This window comes from Diabrotica virgifera, chromosome 8 (genome assembly GCF_917563875.1).
Source record: "Diabrotica virgifera virgifera chromosome 8, PGI_DIABVI_V3a".
Taxonomy (NCBI): domain Eukaryota; kingdom Metazoa; phylum Arthropoda; class Insecta; order Coleoptera; family Chrysomelidae; genus Diabrotica; species Diabrotica virgifera.
Window position 1 is genome coordinate 120358055 of NC_065450.1, and position 21304 is coordinate 120379358.

The 21304-nt window shown below is 32.5% G+C and overlaps 1 protein-coding gene across 1 annotated transcript in view; it reads right to left on the reverse strand.

Annotated features, from left to right (window-relative positions):
• LOC126890248 (otoferlin-like) overlaps window positions 1-21304 on the reverse strand; it is a 224148-nt gene that overhangs the window by 48619 nt on the left and 154225 nt on the right. Inside the window, exons 13-15 of the mRNA XM_050659104.1 lie at window positions 10207-10605; window positions 7081-7352; window positions 2805-2910 (exon numbers count right to left, since the gene is read on the reverse strand). Of these exons, the coding sequence (XP_050515061.1) occupies window positions 2805-2910; window positions 7081-7352; window positions 10207-10605 (777 nt within the window). The remainder of the gene's footprint in view (window positions 1-2804; window positions 2911-7080; window positions 7353-10206; window positions 10606-21304) is intronic.

Consider the following 21304-nt stretch of genomic DNA (forward strand, 5'->3'; position numbering starts at 1 on the left):
ATTTAAATCCCATCGAGCATATTTGGGACTGGCTTGGTAGAAGTATCTGCTCCTGGTACCTGGGGTACTTGCTCCTCTTACCTTATATCAATGCAAAGTGGCTTTTTTAGAGGAATGAGAAGCAAGTTCACATAATGAAGTTTTAAAATTAATTAACAGTATACCCAGAATAATGTATGCCGTTATACAGGCACGTAGAGGTAATACGAGGTATTAATTAAATGGAGAAAAAATTTCTATAGGATTCCTTGTTATTTTTATTTTGTTTCTAAAGATGATTGAATAGGTACCTACCAATTTTTTTTATTTTATTTTTTTAGTATTAATTTTGAAAGTTTGTATAATTTTCTTTATATAAAAGATTTTGTATAAATGACACCACACACATCTTATGGAAAATGTAATGTCACTCAAATGCAATATAATTTACTATAATTTACTATAATTTACTATAAATTACTATAATTTACTATAATTTACTATAATTTACTATAATTTACTATAATTTACTATAATTTACTATAATTTACTAGAATTTACTATAATTTACTATAATTTACTATAATTTACTATAATTTACTATAATTTACTAATGAATAGATTCGTCTCCAAATTACAATAATTTCATATCATTGCGCCAATTCTGAATTTTGATTAATAAGGGCGTGAATTGTAATTAAAGTTTATGGAAATCCCTTTTTTGAAGTCCATAAAACTGTCATCATCATCATCCTCTTGGTGCTACAGCCCTTATAGGGCCTCGACCTTCTCAAGCTTTCTACGCCATTCTGTTCTGTGTCTTGCTTGCATTTTCCAGTTTCCGACACCGATCTTCTCGGCATCTTGTGTTACCCCGTCCATCCACCTCAACTTTGGTCTACCCCGTCTTCTCATTCCTACGGGTTGAGCTGTTAGAATCTCTTTTATCATATTCGATTCAGGGGCTCGGGCTGCATGTCCTGCCTACTGCAGGCGGTTTCGCTTAATGTTAGTGATAATATTTTTTCCACCAAACGTAGGCTTGTAGATATTCTGCAGTTCAAAGTTATATCTACGCCTCCATCTTCCGTTCTTACAGACTGCTCCGAATATCTTGCGTAGCACTTTTCTTTCAAAAATCGATAGAGCGGATTCATCTGTTTTAGTTAGCGTCCATGCCTCTGATCCATATGTGAGATCGGGGACTATTAATGTTCTATACAGCCTTATACGAGTTTTTGAGACAGACGTTTGTTAGATAAGTACTTCGATAGACCATGATAACACCTGTTTGCAATTATTATTCGCATTTTTATTTCCTCAGATGTGTTATTATTGGGGTTAACCGATGTCCCTAGATATATGAACTCTTTGACCGCTTCGAAGTTTTGGTCATTGATGATTAGATCTGCGTCAACATTTCCAGCTCTTGTCTTTGTGTTAGTCGCCATGAATTTGGTTTTATTTTGATTTATATGTAACCCCATTTGTTCTGCTGCTACTAATAGATCGGTTAGGATTTCCGCAGTTCTCGCCCTGGTTCTTGTTATAATGTCCACGTCGTCTGCATATGCTAGAATTTGGACGGATATATTAAATATTGTTCCCCTGCTATCTAAATTAGCGTCTCGTACAACTTTTTCTAAGGCTATATTAAAAAGCTGACACGCCAGCGCATCTCCCTGCCTTAACCCTCTATGTATTTAAAATGGGGGAGCCGTTTTGAATTTTTACTGCTGATAGCATCTTCGCCATTGTCGCTAAAACTGTACTATTCATAAATATTTCATAAATAAGTATAAATTAATTATCACTATAGAAAAAAGCTTAACCCATATTTTGGGGTAGGTCAGTGGAAATGCATTGTTATTTATTATCTATAAGAAAAAAGACTTTAATACCTGGAGAAAGATTTATGGAGAGCCGTTTCACAAAATATTTTTCTCTTTCTGTCTTCTGTACATACCCATTTGATTTTAGATTTATTTATATCAATTTACTCTCTTAATTATCAAAATTTAGAGTTGGCGCAATGATACGAATTGATGGTTATTTCGAGACGAATCTATTCATATAAATCTTATCTTATTTAAGTGACATTAAATTTTCCATAAGATGTGTGCGGTGTCCTTTCCTATCTTAAAACCCCATATCAGTTAGGTAGAATAAAGTAAATTTCCAATAAAATATAAAATTTGTTTCGACAATTTTATCAAAAATTCAAGGGGTGCCCTTTTTCGTCCCAGTATAGTGTGTCTGTGTAACTTGGAACCATATGGAAAACTTTTTTATTATTAATTCTACGAAGAAGTTCTTTATAAAAAGCTATGCACGGTCTAAAACCTCAGATACAACCATCGGATATCAAATTTTATCAATCTTATACGAGGTATGTCAAAAAGTATTAATTTCGCTTAAGAGTAAGGCATCTTTATATTTCACAATATCGAAAATTGTTATTATTAAAAATTGTTCGGAATTAAAAGCTATGTTTTAACATGCAGTTTCATCCTTTTAATTAAAAACAAAAAAAAGTTACAATTTTTTCTCAAAATAAGGATATTTTAAATCATTTTTATTTATTACAAAATATGATAACTCTTCCGTTCCGATAAAAAATGATGAGAAAATGTTTAAATAACAAAATACATAATCTAATGAACATTGAAGAGTTAATAAACTTTCTTTTATCATATTTTGTACTTAATAAAAAAAATTTTTGCCTCTGTCTCGTTTTCGTCCAGTCACCTTGTATATAATAAGTAATTTTTCCTTGAAATCAATTAAGGAATAGAATAATAATTAATTTATAGATATTAGCTCACCAGTCCTTGTTTTCGTCTTCATCGTCAATTTCTTCGTCAAAACTTTGTTTTCGTCTTTTGTTTGTTTCAGCCTTTATTTTTTTGGTTCCATCATGTGTACCATAACCTATAAAACATACAAAACATTTTATATTATGGTCATAATTCTTAACATAATTAAGCAGAAATGTGAAGAAATAGTGGGAAACAAATTATTCGGTTTCAGAGAAGGATTGGGAACAAGCTTTGGGCTTTTTTCACAATGCTAATATTACTTAAACGATCATGGAAAGTCATCATCAATCAGACAATCGCGTCCACTGCTGGACATAGGCCTCCCTCAGTTATTTCCAGTGTTCTTTACACTGGGCCGCCTGTAGCTAGTTTACCGCTACTCTTTTTACGACGTCGGTACATCTAGTCGGTGGTCGTCCTCTGCTTCTTTTATAGTTTCTGGGCCTCCATTTCATGATTCGTCTTATCCACCGTCCATGGGAAGTACCGAAACCAATTTACGTCTGCTTTATAGATTTTGAGAAGGTGTTTGATAGGGTTTAACACGATAGACTGTTTGAATATCTAGAAATGATTGAAATAGATAATAAAGATCTGAGACTTTTACAACATCCATATTGGAATCAAAAAGCTTCTATTCTGGTAAACGGTAAAGAAACATACAAAATTTGCATTCAAAAAAGTGTCAGACAGGGTTATGTGTTATTCCCAATTTTGTTTAACGTTTACTCAGAAATAATATTTAACGAAGCCTTGGAAGGGTAATGTGGAGTTCGAATTGGGAGAGAATCAGAGAGAATCAGAGAGAACAACATCAGACAAGCAGATGACACAGCGATCATGGCTGAAAGTATCGAAGATATTCAATTCCTTTTAGATCAAGTCATTAGAGAATGCTCCAATAACGGACTTTGCATAAATATATCAAAGACAAAGTTACTTTTGGTTAGTAAACAAGACATCGGCTCTATACAACCCACATAACAATGATGTTCGCATCATGTTCAAAGCATATACTACCAACATTCGTCGGAGTATAATCTTTTTAGTATATGTGTAGTAGTACATGCATAGCATGTACCTTAAAAACATTATGTGTAAATTTCATGTTCTTTGCATATACATACTTCAAAGAATATTCTCGTACCGAATATACTGAGCACATTCGTGTAGGTACTATCTCGGAATATTCAAAAGTTTATTCTTAGAATATACCCTGATCGAATATTCTTTAAAAGTATATTTGAGTATATTATTAACACATACCTACTATAAGTACTTTTAAAATATCTTAAAAACATTATATAAAATGTATAATAATGTTAGCTTTATAGATTATTAACTTCGTTATTTTTAGAATAATTAATAAAATTTATGTATGTAGTTAGTACTGGACGAATTAGTTTCTTAAAATTGTTTTAATTGTATGGTAAAAAAGTTTAAACATTAATTGTATTAACGAAACAAAAATGTTCGTTTTCATAATTGAAATGAATTTACCATTTCGAGTTTACCGTGAGTAATTTTTACATCGTTGGATTAGGTACTTTCAGTTACAAAGAATTTAAAGAATACACCATCTACCATTGTTATCAGCAGATCGTAAAAGCAAGTACATATTTATAAAAGATCGGATCGGAATTATATCGACGTGATATGGGCCATTCCAACATCAAAACGTGGCAAAACCCACAACCAACCAAACTGCAAACGTCCAGTCTCATTCTGACAATTTCCTACTTGGATAGGGATTAAGGAAACAACGGTAAAATATGAAAACGAAAACAGACATTATTTGTGTCTAATTATGCAGTGTTAAGGATGAAGCCGAACGATAAAGTACTAAAAGGACTAGGACTAGGAACATACATAATCTCTTTATTTTGTTTGCGGTGCTTCAAAATATGATTCATTTTGGTAACTTAATATTACTTAAATAGTAGGTAAGTACATATACTTAAGTATATATGTTTTAGTTACTTATAGGTTAGCTTAGATAAATATTATATAATATTTATATAAATAACTAAAATTTATATCTATATGCTTACTTTTTAAGTAATATTGTAGAACGTACTAACTACATTCTCATATGCAATTAGAATATGTAACAACTAGGTACTTGGTAGAACCAGTAGAATCTAAGATGAGATTGGGTGATGCTGAAAACATACTTCTGAGCAATAAAACACTTCCTTGGAATATTCTTAAAAGTATATTCTTTCCAGATACTAAAAAGATGTGCGGTAGTACGTTCTAAGTATATAAATAGAAGGTTTATAGCACCTTCTTGGAATATTCTAAAAACTATATTCTTGGTATATACTGAAAAGAAGTGCTGTAGCACATTCTAAGTATATTCATAGAACGTTTAAATACTGTAATGTAGTATATACTCAGTATCTGCTCTGCACATTCGCAATGGTAATTAAGCATATTCTCAGCATATACTTTTTCTGAAAAGTATGTTCTATGAATCTACTAAGAACATGAAATTGTTATGTGGGAACTAATTGTTAACAATGAACCGATTACAAACGTTAACAATTTTAAATACCCAGGATCTTGGATAAATAAGACACTGAATCCTGATGAAGAAATTAAAACTGGGAGAGAAATTGCAAGAGGAGCATTTCTGAAACTTAGATCTATACCGAGCGATTCACAGCTGAATTTACAACTAAGGATAAAGTTCCTAAAACCTGTTATGTGTATCCTGTATTACTATATCGTCGGTCTAATGAGAAAATTGGCTAAGTCCATTTTTCCAAAAATTGTTTTTTGGTGTCATCTAGTAGTAGACGGTAAAAGCTACCGCCTGAAAATTCCCACAACCGCCATTATTTTTTTATTTCACGCCAATTTTGGTAAACGAATTTTGCTGAAGTCCAAACGTTCTTTCCCATTCAGACGAATATTGCCTATGTCAGTGTTTCTGAAGTTATTTTGATTGAAAAATTTAGAAAATGTAAGTAAATATTTTGTAATGTAAGTATTTTGACTATTATTATTAATATGGATATAGTAGATAAGTAGAAAGTTTGTTTAAATATTTTGTTTAACTAATTTTGGTCAATTATATATTGCATGGAGTTTGTGGAGGCAATTTGCTCATTAGACCGACGATATGAAATGGATCTGAAACCTGGATCATGAAGGTTAATTTGAAAAACAAATTAGAAACCTTCGAGATGTGGTCATATGGTAGAATACTCGAAATCATGGATTCAGCGCATTTAAAACATAGAAGTCTTAAACAGAATAGGTCAAGGCGAAGGTGGCTTCATGAAGATGATAAGAAAGAGAAAACTTGATTATCTCGGACATATAATGAGAGGTAGCAGGTACAGGATGCTGCAGTTAATAAGTACTCAATGGAAAGATCGACGGAAAAAGCGGAATTGGTAGAAAGAAATATTCATGGCTCCGAAACTTTCGTCAATGGACTGACTTATCAGCAGATAAATTGCTACATGTCACACAAGATCGAGAACGATATCGGCAAATTGTCGTGGAAGCTACCCACGCCTAAAATTTGGTCACGGTACTCAAAGAAGAATAATATCTACTTATACTCCATCTAATTTACTTACCGTTGCACGTCATCCGCGTCATAGCCCGTGGCGTCACATAATACCAACACGAAATATTTAGGCGGTAGGTGTGTTCTTTTTTAGAATCCTTTTGCGGAAATATTTGAAGATTTCTATTAATGTTAACTTGAAAGAAATACACAATAATATGTTTCAATAATTAATTTGTATTTTGTATAAATGGATTATAAAGCGTTTTTATGAAGAACATTTGTTCGGAACACACTCTAACTATAATCGAACGAAGGTGACATTTTGGCATAAATTGGTAACATTTATTTGACAGTTGCGGTATTGACACTTTAGATTTGTTTTTATTCTTGACTCTAAGTATTTGTTTTATTATATTTATTGTTTTTATTATTTACTTTAAGGTAAGATTATAACTTAATTCTACTTTTCTGTTTCTAATGTTTTTATTTATTTACATTGAATATTAATTTGTTTTGTTTAATTGTATAATCCAAGTTTGAAATAATTATGTGATCTATTTGATTTAAAATGAATTCAGGATTTTTTTAAACTTTGGCAACAATGTCAACTTAGATCTCTGACATAGATATAATGACGTGCAACGGTAAGTAAATTAGACAAACTGTACTTGGTTTATTGTTAAACAGAGTACATGTTTTAAACTTTTTATGTAATTATTTACTTCATAAATAAATATATTAGTGACATATAATTACCTATTTGTATTGATATATCTTTTGGCAACAAAGGAGTTCTTTCTTTGTCATTATGAGAAACTGCCATATTTGATGCTGAAACTTGATTAGATAGTACATTAGAATCTCCAGTTTTTAGTTGATGTAGAGATTTTTTTCTTTCTTCTGCTTCTCTTAGTTTCTTCGTCATCGGTTTGTACATATATCTTTGAATAGAATTAATAATATGAGTTCCTACTAAAGTATATCGCCCAAAACTACGGCAATCCACAGCCCTAATCGTCAGAGGAGGTCTAAAAGTACAATGAAATGTCACAAATTTTAAAATTTTATATGATCATTAACTAAAAATTTGGCTTTTCTTAAATCATATACAAACTACTCAAATAAAACAATCTTTGAATCTCTCTTTTGTTATAATATTTTATGAATTTTAGGCCTGGATACCGCGTACCAAAAAAAAGTTTATTAGTAGCAAGCTGAAAATTTGTTAATAGCTTAACTCTTAACGGTGTCTAGTCGGACAAACTTTGATGTACGGGAACACTGGAACAGGGGAAGTTTTAATTGGGAACAGGTTACAGGTTTCGAATGTCGGACTACGAAAACGTCCCATGTATTTTGTCGGACAGAACTTCCAATTGATTTGTTACCCTCTCATTAAACTGTCATGCAAAAATCAGACTGCTATTTATCTCCAACATAATTCCTGTAATTTGAAATGTTCTACGTGTCGGACTTATTAAAAGCCCAACATATTTGTCGGACAAACATGTTTTCATATATTATTTAACGTTTGCTATTGAACAAACTTAAAAATAACCTGCTAGTTTTCACAATCATAAACTTGTTAGGATGACAAGTTCGATAATTAAAATCACGTTCCACAATTAAAATTTCCCCTCTTCCAGTGTTCCCATACATCAAAGTTTGTCCGACTAGACACCGTTAAGATATTTACAAATTTTCAGCTTGCTATTAATTAACTCTTTAAAATAAAATATTCTACTAGTCCGTTCACTGAGGGTAAAATATTGCAAAACCTAAAATTTTTAATGAACCGCTTAGATTCAAATAAAATTTGGCATATGCATAGGTAACACGTCAAAGAAGAAAAGTGATATTATGCCGATGTGTGCTGTTGCCATGGGGGTGTATTTCAACCCTTCATGGGGGTGAAAAATTATACGTTCAAAATAAGTCCGGAAATGGATAAACTGACTAATTCTACGCAACTTTTGTTCCATGGCATTGTTTTCACTAAGGTAATAATTTTCGAGTTATTTGCGAGTAAATATGTTCATTTTTCAACAAAAAAAAAACACGTTTTTATAATAGACGTTTTTTTTTTGCAAATAACTCAAAAAGTAAGGATTTTATCGAAAAACATTCTTAGCCAAAATATAGTTCATAAAAAAGTGGAAAAATGGTGTATGTGTGAGATCCCTAGACCCAGTAAAAGAAGAGTTGTAACTAATGAAAACTAGGTTCATACTCGCCAAATTCCAAATCGAATTTTTCAACGTAACCAAAAAATGAAGCGCCTTTTGGGGAAAACTCATTTTAACTTTTTTAGAGTGTTTAAAAGCTTTATCTTGTGTGTTTTTAAGTTTCTAGAATTAAAAGTAAGGAATTTACGCTCAAAATAAAGTTGGTCCCTTTTTTTGATAAAAAATCGTGAAAATGACCCCTAATTAGCATCCCAAATGAAATTAATCGTTACCACTTCACAAGTTGCTTTTGAAAGTGCTGTAGTTGAAAGGGCTTGAACTATTTAATAATCACGAATGTATGCAAATTTTGAACAGCCATATCTTAACCAATTTTTGCCTTACAGAAAAATAAAAAATCCAAAATGTTCAGAAAAGCATAACCTACATTTTTTTACTCTTTGTGATTATTGGTATCACTAATAAATTTTAAGTTATTTTGAAAAAAAAGCATTTTTTAAAAAATAAAATTTTAAAAATATTTAATTTAAAACCAAATTTTTTAAAAAATAACCGATGAAACTCACAGATCATATTTATAAATAATACATAAATAAAGTAACTTGTGAAGCGGTAACGATTACCTAATTTGATTTAAGATACTAATTAGAGGGTGATTTTCCCGAGTTTTTTTGACCTAAAAAAGGGACCAACTTTATTTTGAGCGTAACTTACTTACTTTTGATGCTATAAACTAAAAAAAAAACAAAAATAAATATTTTTTTTAAACACTTTAAAAAAGTTGTAATGCATCATTTTTTGGTTGTTTCATGTTGAAATATTCGCTTTGAAATTTGACGGATATGTACCTATTTTTTATTAGCTACAGCTTTGCTTCTACTATATAGGTCTGGAGAGTTCACACATACACCATTTTTTTCACTTTTTTAGAAGCTATATTTTTGCTAAGAATGTTTTTTTAGATAAAACACTTTAAAATGAACATATTTATTCGCAAATAACTCGAAAAGTATTAACTTAGTGAAAAAATACTATCTTACAAAAATTTTTTGTTTAGAATTAGTCAGTTTATCCATTTCCGGACTTCTTTTGAACATATATTTTTTCACCCCCGATAAGGGGTGAGAGTCACCCCCAGGGCAAAAGTATACATCGGCATAATATGACTTCTCTTCTTTGACATGTTACCTATGCGTATGCCAAATTTCATGTAAATCCAAGCGGTTCTTTAAAATTTGGAGCAAAAACCGTCATTCAATGTAATATGTATACCCAATGCCGATATAGGTACGATAATTATTTTTAGAGGTGAAAACTGCCCCTTACTACCAAATTTGAATAAACCTATTTGTAATGTAAATCAATGTACTTTTTGGGCTTTAATAACGTTTGATGAAGTTAAATAAAAGTTTTTTTTATATTATAAGACATTACTATTGGTTGGCTGAATAATATAACCCTTATAAACCACCCCCTTAGATAGTAAAATGTGAAAAAAAGTGATTTATTAATATTTTCATTAAAATTTTAAGGGTTAAAAGAAAATAAAATTTTCGGTGTTCTAAATATAGGAAACTGGCCTATAATGGGTTAACATAATATAAAATATCACCTCAGGAGCTATTTATGTATTTACGAAGGAGGCTAGAAGAAATCAGATGAACCTTTAACTTTAAATATATAAAATAATTTCTACCTGTAAAGCTCTTGTTCTGGCAAATCTAAATCAAGAAACTTGACTGGTGTACTAAAATTAGGATTTTTCTTTCGATTTTGTATTATACTTGAATACAGGATATTACCCGAGCACTCAATATCTACTCTTGGCTTGTCTACAGTCAGTAAATGAATCCTTTTTAGATCTCGTAGTCCCCAAAATAAAACTTCAATTCTATATCGTACTAATGTTGGTCTAATCCCTCTCGGTACTGGTAGCAGTTGTTCAACTCTCTTGGGATCAGTCTCGTGATACATTGGAATGTCCTTGGGATGCGGCAATGAAGGCAGTGATCCTTCATATTCATTTGAAATTTCAAGCAGCTCGAAAGCTGCTAAAAGCTCTCCTGCTCTGTCAGCGCCTCTGGATATGGTAAACCTAAATAATAAAAACATATACAATTAATTATAGTTTCAACAAATACTTCTTAGAAATTAGAAATGTTCATATTGTGAAAAGGTAAGAACGTCCGTCATAAGCCAATATGGTAAAAATTGAAAGTTTGTTGAAATATACACAAGAAAGGGGTACAGAATTACTCATTTCAGACCAATTATTATAAGCACCTGACAGATCTATCGTCGAATCGCATCGTTGTCTGTCCGTCTGTCCGAATTTGCGATAATTCTTTATTACCTTCTCGGGAATGCCATTTCAAGTCAAAATATCTCGTATCTCGTCCAAAGGGGCCTTACAAAGTATTTTTGTATAGTTGGGGCGCTGTTTCCCGTTCTCTGTTGGGACTCTCTCATTGTTATCAAGCCCTATAGTGTAGGAAACAGAGGTTGAACCTTGCAAAATGGACACAAGTCCGGTTTTATTTTTGTTCTGTTATATCAAGCGGTGCTTATTATAAGACTAACTTTTTCTGAAACAATTTCGCCCCGGAACCCCCCTTTTCACCCCTTTAAAGGGGGTAATTTGTGGTTTTTGCGGAACGTAGCCCTTCCTGTACCTTTTACAAATTTTTTTTATAGAAATATGAAGAGGACTATATTTTCTATGATTTATTTCCCGACAGCATATGTCTATCATCCACCGTTTAGCGGGGGTGGCGCCCCAAAGTTGACGAGTTTTTAAAAAAGATGTTTTTAAAAAAAATATATTTTTCCCTAACTGTAACGGAAAGTAAGAAGAAATCCTGCGGCGATTATTCACAAATAAGTTACTGATTTTTTGGTATAGGTTTCACTTAAGGGTAATTGCCCTATTTTTAATTACAGGGTGTTATATTTTAAAAAACCCCTTTTTATACCATCTGAACCGTTTATGCTGGAGTAAAAAGACTTTCAGCGATTACCCATGTACTGGTGCTTTTTACAAATTTGTATAATGCACCCCCATTTTTTCCCCGGAACCACCCCAAAAAAAGAAGAATTAATAAATAAAGTGATTTTCTTGGAATCCTTCACACACAATGACCTTTATTAATATGCTTCATATATCATTTTGTGCACGTTATTATTACCCATGCATAGACACCAAAAGCGATTTCCTAGTGCAACCCCTGTAGCCAAAAAAAAAAAAAAATAAATAAAATGGGTGGTTGAATTTTTTTTTGTTTTTTGCTTTTTGATCCATATGGGCATATGCTTCATCAATAGTGCTTTTCAAAAATATATATGGTTATTGCAACATCCCTGCGGAAACCACCCCTATCCTTGAAAATATACTGCAGAAACTACCCCTATCCCTTGGCGGAGATGTTTTTACGATTTTCTCATTATCTTTGCATTCTTTTTAAACAAAACTTATACAAGGTTAAAGACCACTATTTACTCTAAAAATCAGGTCCTATTAATTTTTTTTCGTATAAGCAACCGTTGCTGCACAGTGGCGCCGTAAACCTCATATTATATGCTTTGGCGGGCTCCAGTTTTTGATTTTTTTCGTCATCTGTTCGTTTTATTGATAAAGTACTTATGTAAAATAAAACAACACAGTGTAATCTACAAATTATGACCTATGCACATTTTACAATATTTGCGCCCCAAAGCCACAGTGGTGGCCCAAAATCAATTTTTGCATATTGTCGCCACCTACACGCATTTTATTGCGTTAATGCTACCTTAATAGCACAATATTTACCCTTAAGTGGTCGCTAAACAGTGGCGGATCCAGGGAGGGGTGATGGGAATGATCACCTCCCCCCCTCTCAAACCAAGTGATATTATATTCAAAGATTAAAAAATATTCATTTATTTTTATAGAAATACTTATATTATATTCTTATTTTTATAAGAATGGCGTACTTTTTATGCTTTAGCGATAGTGGCGGATCCAGCATCGTTAAGAGGGGGGTGCCAATTGGCTAAATTTCTATAAAAATAAAAGAATATTTTTATAATCTTTGAATATAATATCACTTGGTTTGAGAGGGGGGAAGTGATCACCCCCATCACCCCTCCCTGGATCCGCCACTGCTTAGCGACCACCTAAGGGTAAATATTGTGCTATTAAGGTAGCATTAATGCAATAAAATGCGTGTAGGTGGCGATAATATGCAAAAATTGATTTTGGGCCACCACTGTCGCTTTGGGGCGCAAAGATTGTAAAATATGCATAAGTCATAATTTGTAGGTTACACTCTGTTGTTATATTTTACATAAGTACTTTATCAATAAAACGAACACATGACGAAAAAAAAAAGCAAAAAGCCAAAGCATACATGAGGTTTACGGCGCCACTGTGCTGTAACGCTTGCTTATACGAAAAAAATGAATAGAACCTAATTTTTAGAGTAAATAGTGGTCTTTAACCTTGTATAAGTTTTGTTTAAAAAGAATGCATAGGTAATGAGAAAATCGTAAAAACATGCTCGTCAAGGGATATGGGTAGTTTCTGCAGTATATTTTCAAGGATAGGGTGGTTTCCGCAGGGATGTTGCAATAACCATATATATTTTTAAAAACCACTATTGATGAAGCATATGCCCATATGGATCAAAAAGCAAAAAACAAAAAAAAATTTCAACCCCCCATTTTATTTATTTTTTTTTGGTTAAGGGGTTGCACTAGGAAATAGCTTTTGCTGTCAATGCATGGGTAATAAATAACGTGCACAAAATGATATATGAAGCATATAAACCCTTAAGTACTAACATCTTAAATCAATGACGTAAACACTAACTAACCGCCTGACAGACGGGTTTTAATATTGTAGTGGTAATTTTTGTTTTTGTTAAATATTTTAATGCAAAAAAATCTCGATCACTTACTGTCAATATTGTTATCTAAAAAACACAGTAATTAATCTAGTTTTTTTGTATTTATTAAAATAAAAAACATTATAACAAGAATGGAAGGATTGTTTGTGTACCTTTTCACTCCTGAAAAAAAAGTGTCATAAAAATGAAACAAATTAAAGAATCTTAATAAAAATTTATAATGGAGTTAAACAAAGAGTAAGAAAAATGAAAATAAAAAGGTTTTTAAAAAATGTTAAAACAAAAAAAAACAGACAGGTACTATATTTAGTACAGTGTAGCAATGGTAGTCAGTGGCAACATTTTCATCACAAATTGATTCCACTTCGCTTATGTCGTCTTCTACCTCATCAAACCATTTCAAAAAGCTTCCTCAGGGTCTTTATTCCCTTATTTGATGTTTTTTGACGAACTCGGGCACATTATGTGTAATGACGAACTGGGCACAAACATTAACACCCCGTCTATTAGACGGAAATCACACTTTGAGCCTAAATATCTTTCGAATAACAACCTGCCACAAATTGCCGAATTCAATACTACTAAAGAACAACCCAACTTGAAAAGTCATAAACGGGTGACCTTCAAAATTTTCTAGGAAGGGAAATATCCCACTTTTGACATGCGATGCCGTCTGAGAGACGGGGTGTTAGTACTTAAGGGTTAATAAAGGGCATTGTGTGTGAAGGATTCCAAGAAAATCACTTTATTTATTAATTCTTCTTTTTTTTGGGGTGGTTTAAAAGCACCAGTACATGGGTAATTGCTGAAAGTCTTTTTACTCTAGCATAAACGGTTCAGATGGTATAAAAAGGGGTTTTTCTAAATGTAACACCCTGTAATTAAAAAAAGGGCAATTAACTTTAAGTGAAACCTATACCAAAAAATCAATAAATTATTTGTGAATAATTGCCGCAGGATTTTTCTTAATTTTCGTTACAGTTACGGAAAAATATATTTTTTTAAAAACATCTTTTTTAAAAACTTGTCAACTTTGGGGCGCCACCCCCGCTAAACGGTGGATGATAGACAGATGCTGTCGGGAAATAAATCGTAGAAAATATAGTCCTCTTCATATTTCTATAAAAGAAATTTTTTGTAAAAGGTACAGGAACGGCTACGTTCCGCAAAAACAACAAATTACCCCCTACAAAGGGGTGAAAAGGGGGGTTCCGGGGCGAAATTTTTTCAGAAAAAGTTAGTCTTATAATAAGCACCCCTTGATATACCAGAAAAAAAAAATAAAACCGGACTTGTGTCCATTTTGCAAGGTTCAACCTTTATTTCCTACACTACTAAGTGACTTGGTATTGGAGTATCTCCTAAACATTTTCGTACACATCTGGATGTCGAAAGTAATACCAGCTTTCTGCATGGTCTTATAGAGATGTTCATTCAGATCCAGCTTTTTTATATTTCTAGGAGGTTCTTCGGAATGACTCCAGTAGTAGAAAGAATAATAGATATTGTTTGGGTACCCTCAATTCCTTATTGTTTACGTATTTGAATTTCCAGATCTCTGTACTTGCTGTATAAACTGCTAAGAGGCAGGTGGGTGGCAGCTTTAACATTGAATTTAAGCGAAAAACAATTATTATTTGTCAAACAAACATTTTTTTTTCTGTTTTCCTACAGAAGTAAAATTTATTTTGAATTAAATGAATTACATACATACATTCTTCTTTTTGTCTCAAATAATTTAATTCAAAAATTTTTTGTATAAATGATTATATTAATAATAATAATAAAAATGTATACCATTTTTATTCATTCAGTTGCGGTGCGAAACCAAAACCGTCTTAATTTTTACTCAGATCAGAGAGTGCAGCCAGCACTCTTATCGACGATTTCACCTCTTGTTAGAGGTTCATCAGAGACTGCATAGGCTGCATTTCTCTAGCCCAGGTAAAAATCTTCGACATATCCATCTCCCACCGCAACTGACGAGATGGTAGTAGGTGCCTAGCGGCATCTGCTAAATAAAAGACTAAGTTTTTCAACCTAATAAAAATATTTGTAAATTAAATATTTTTAAAAGGTTTTTAATTGAAAAACTTTATTGGCCCATTTCCTGGTAACAACCTCCAAGGCTTCTACAATATGCAAGCCAAATGGATGCTGCAGTGAAGACTAAAGGGAAGGAATTCTACACTATGCAATTCACAACTTAGTCTTTGATTATATTAATGTTTATATGACTGAATAGAGAATTAAATAACCTTTCAAATGAGCTATCACACGACCCCTACTCTAATCTAAAAAATCATGAGGATTTCTGTTGAGGAAAAACCTGTTTGAGGATTTCTCTCCATTCGCCCATTCCCGAGAAAATGAATTTATTCTAATCTAACGTCCTTACTGTATAGAGTTAACAGTGTAGGCGCAAATATTTTAAGGAGCTATCCCTACTTTATCTTTCTTTACACAGCAAATTACGTGTAGTAAAATTATCACTGGCATGGAAGCTGCAGATGTAAGCATTACTAGTTGACGATGACATTGTCATTAGAATTATAGAGATTTTCGTTCAGTTTTTGAATATTCTTGGATAACCGTTACTTTTGTAATCGTTTAAACTATATGATTATTTTTTCATTAACTATGTATTCAGTGATTACAATAATTTATACTATACAATAAAAACTAATACTTAATTGAGAAAATAGGCAAAGTGACAAAGTGATTTTTTTAATAATATACTCATGGACAAAAATATTGCATATTATGCATGTGCATGTGGAATGAAATTTTATGTGCTGTTATCCTTAGCCCCTCTGTATCATAGGAATAAGATTTCTTTTCCTAATGCGATGTTTTAAAGTATTATTTAAATGCAATTTAAATCCGATCTGTGTTTTATGCTGGCAAGTATAATTTTTAAATTGAATCTCATCAAGGTAAGTCTTCACTATGCTATTTGTAGTAGTCTGTGAACTATGTTTGTTATTTCTCATCTTATTTACTGTCTTATATTTATGTCATGTTATTGTAATTTCATTCATCACCTCATGCTGATTTCTTGTATATTAAAACCTAGTTTATAAAGGTTTTGCAGTTTTATTACAATTTAATATAAAAAAATATCAAATATGGATAAGCTACTACGACCAGACAGATTCGATGCAGATCCAAACTCTTCTAGATCGTCTCAAGAATGGATAGATTGAAAAGCTACTTTTGAAAACTTTATTTCCTCTGTAGTTGATGTCTCAGGGGAGGATGAATTCAAACTACTAGTAAATTACCTAAGCAACAATATCTATGAACTTATCTCTGATTGTACAAAGTATTCTGAAGTCAAAAGTATTCTCGAAGCAATTTTTGTTAAACCCAAAAATGAAATTTTTGCCCGACATATCCTAATGACTAAAAGACAACAAACGGGTAAAAATATAGATCAATACGTTCAACATCTTAAGGTGCTTTCCAAAGATTGTAATTTTCTAGCCGTTTCTGCAGACCAAAATAGAGAAGAGTATATAAGAGATTCTTTTATTAGTGGGATTCTTTCTAATGACATAAGACAACGTTTACTAGAAAACAACAGTATTACTCTGCAAGATGCCATACTGAAAGCCCAGTCTCTGGAGTCAGCTTCAAAACACTCTGAGGCTTATATAACACCTGTACAAATTATTGATGAGATTTCATCCGAAACCAGAGAGCAAACTAATTATACTTCTGCCGCTATGAAAAGTTGGAAATGTTACTTTTGTGGATCAACTGAAAGACATCCTCGTAGCCTATGCCCTGCTAGAGACAGAGTTTGCAAGAAACGCTCGAAAGTTGGACATTTTTCCAAGGTATGTAGGCTTCAGATGTCCAATTTAGCGTCAGCTGCCGTTTTAGCTACTACTACATCTAGTTCGAATCTTAGAAATCTTGCTGCTGCTCCTCAATGCTTATCTAAAAGTGTTACTAAAATAAAGGTGAATGGAAATACAGCTGAAAGTTTAATAGACATAGGTAGTTCTGAGTCATATATCAGTAAGAATTATGCATTGTCTATAAAAGTGAAAATATTTAGAAGTCATGCAAGCATACTAATGGCTTCAACAGCACTCAGATTGACTATCTCAGGACATTGCTTTGTTAATTTAGAAATAAACGGACATTCCTATAAAAATGTCAAATTATCAATACGTAATTTAAGATTTATGTGCTGATGTATTACTAGGTCACGACTTGCTTAAACAACATTCTTCTCTAGAAATCACTTTTGCTGGCTCAAAAATGCGTTTAGTTATTGACCGTGTGTATAACATCTGTAGTTTGGCATACTTAAATATTAGCCGCCCAAATTATTCTCCAATCTATTAAATGAGTGCAAACCAATAGCAACTAAATCAAGAAAAATTTTAAATGAAGATAGAAAATTCATAACAGACGAGATAAAGAATCTCGTATTGAATGGAAACATAGAAGAAAGCAACTCTTCTTGCCATGAACAAGTACTTATTACAAAAAGTGAAACGCACAAAAAGCGAATGGTGGTAGATTATTCACAAACGATTAATAAATTTACTTACTTAGATGCTTATCCTCTCCCAGATCTGATGTTGAAGATATTGTTAGAAAAGTAGCAAAATATTTTGTCTTCAGTACAATAATTGATCTTAAAAATCCGTAACATCAAATTCCAATCAAAAATGAAGAGAAAATATACACTGCTTTTGAAGCCAACGGCCAACTATATCAATTTTGCCGGATCCCTTTTGGGGTAACCAACGGAGTGGCCTGCTTTCAAAGGGTTATGGATGGTATTATTAAATCCGAAAATTTAAAAGGAGTATATAGTATATGCCTATCTTAATAATATTACTGTTTGTGGATTAAATCAACAACAGCATAATGAAAATCTTAATAAATTTATGGAAGTAGCGAAGAATTACAATTTAACAATAAATCAAAATAAAAGTTCTTCTACACTAAATTCAATCAAACTTTTGGGTTATCAAATAGAGAATCAGACCTTAAAACCTGATCCTGAAAGACTGGAACCTTTAAAGAAGTTACCTTTACCAAACGATTCTTAATCACTAAAGAGCGCTGTTGGAATGTTTGCACATTATTCTAAATTTATCCCACAATTTTCAGACAAGATACAAAAACTAGTCACATGCAGTACTTTTGCTTTAACAGAACAAGCAGCTGAAGCTTTTCAAATTCTAAAATCTGAAATTATTTCTTCAGCTGTTACTACAATTGATGACAAGATTCCTTTTGTTGTTGAATCTGGTGCTTCAGATTTTTGTATTGCTGCTTCTCTTAGCCAAGGAGGAAGACCTGTTGCTTTCTTTTCAAGAACTTTATCAAAAAGTGAAAGAAATCATTCATCAGTGGAAAAAGAGGCGTATGCAATAGTGGAAGCTCTTAGAAAATGGAGACATTTCTTGATAGGTAAACATTTTCGACTTATAACTGATCAAAAGCCTGTGTCTTTTATGTTCAATATGCGCCACACTAGTAAGATAAAAAATGAGAAGATTATCAGATGGTGTCTTGAATTATCATGTTACAGTGTTGATATTCAGTACAGACCAGGAGTTGAGAATGTAGTGCCAGATACTTTCTCACGAGTGTGCTGTTCAATAAATCCTCGACCAAGTCTATTTAAACTACATCAATCCTTGTGTCATCCAAGAATCACCAGAATGGTCCATTGGATAAAGACACGTAACTTACCATATACTATTGATGAAGTCCGTGAAATGATCAATCGCTGTCCTATCTGTGCAGAAATAAAACCAAAAATTTTGACAACTCAAGGGAGATTAACTAAGGCAACTTCGCCTTTTGAAAGATTGTCACTAGATTTTAAAGGACCGCTTCCATCTAGATCTCATAACAAATATATCCTAACAATAGGGAACTTGCATAAAATTTTAAATTCGAAAAAAATGGTATGAATCACAACAGAACATAATTTAGAACCTGTATCAAAAATAAAAAAAAATTTGTTTGTCTTTCGTTTGGCCCCTAAAGACGACTAAAAATTCAACTTATACCAGCCACCCCAAAACGCGTCGTGACGTCACAGGGTTGTATGTTTACATTCTACACCAATTGTATATATAATTTTAAATTAGACATTATAAACGTCAGTAGAAAATACAGTTATGTGACGTTACAAACGTTTTTAATCGTTTGAACTATTCATAGAAAATTTGTACTTTTACAAAATGGTTTTATTTTCAATAGTAAACCTTCTTTCCTTTCCTTCAAAAACTGTATCAAACTGCAATCTCAACAAACTGGCATATTTTATTACAATGACATACGATAAATATCATTAGAATATAAATATTTTTCCTTTATTCTCGACGACGATCTGGCTAAATACCCAAGTAGGTGGAGGCCAATAAACTAAAGAAGAAGAAGAAGAATATACGTAAATATAACCGTAAACTGAACCACATAGTCAAACTCTATGACGTCACGGGTCGTTTGAACTATTTTAAGATAAAGAAGACTTTAAATTTGTACTTCTAAGTTAATATGAGTTTTTGAAGCGTGAAATCTTGGAAATCTTATTTTTATACAAAATTGAACATTATTATGTAATAAAAAAAATGTGCAAGTTCCCTATTGTTGACGAATATTCTCGATTCCCCTTTGTATATCCATGGCCAGATGTTTCAGCGAAAACTGTTGTGAAGTTTCTTACAATCTTATTCTCTTTATTTGGAATGCCTAGTTACATCCATTCAGATCAAGCGGGGGGGGGGGGTCATTTATGTCTCAAGAAGTAAAAACGTTTCTCCATTCACAAGTAATGCCGACAAGAAAGATATAATGGAATTATATGGAAAACTATTTCTCTTGCTTTAAAATCTAAAAATTTAAAGACTGAACAGTGGGAAGAAGTAGTTGATATAGCTCTTCATTCAATTCGTTCTCTTTTGTGTACAGCTACAAACAGTACCCCTCATGAGCGAATGTTTCATCATTCTAGAAAAGCTTTAAATGGAATTGCACTTCCTTTATGGTTGACAGTCCCTGGAAAAGTGTTTATGAAAAAGAATGTGAGGCACTCAAAATATGACCCTCTTGTTGAAAAAGTGTAACTGATTGAAGCAAATCCGAACTATGCTGTTGTTAGACGTGAAGATGGCAAAGAAACAACAGTAGCTTTAAGACAATTTGTATCATGAGGAGATGTATCTCTACTTGACTGTGACAATGTTACTGGATCGGAGTCTGAGCTTTGTAATGAACAGTTTATCAAGGATCCACCAAGCCCTAGATTGAGTGATATATGTGAGGACAATACAAATATTTCTACTGTTAACGTTCTGGAAAAGGGTGGCATTGAAACTGATTTGAGGGAAGAAAATAAAGACATTTTTATTAGAAGAGGTACAAGGGAAAGAAACGCTCCTGCTTACCTTAAAGACTTTGTTGAAAAATAATGCTGGGATGAATGTAGTAGTCTGTGAACTATGTTTGTTATTTCTCATTTTAGTTACTGTCGTATATTTATGTCGTGTTATTGTAATTTCATTATTCATCTCATGCTGATTTCTTGTATATCAAAACCTAGTTTATAAAGGTTTTGCAGTTTTATTACGCTAGCGACATGAAGACGTGCAGTAGCATCAATATGTCATATCCAATATGGCTTTCAAATTGCAAAACATGATCTTCTTAAATGTTTTTAATGTACATATCAGTTGGCATTCGCCTAATCACCTCCACGTGTTCGGTATGTCCTTTCAAAGCAATACCGCTCCGTAGCACTATGCCGCCACCACCAAAACTAACGCTCTGTATGAGGTTACAACTGACAAACTGTTTGCCAACTCTTCTGTAGACGAAGTTTTGTAAATCTTGCTTCCATATGATGAACGCTATGTCAGATGTAACCTCATA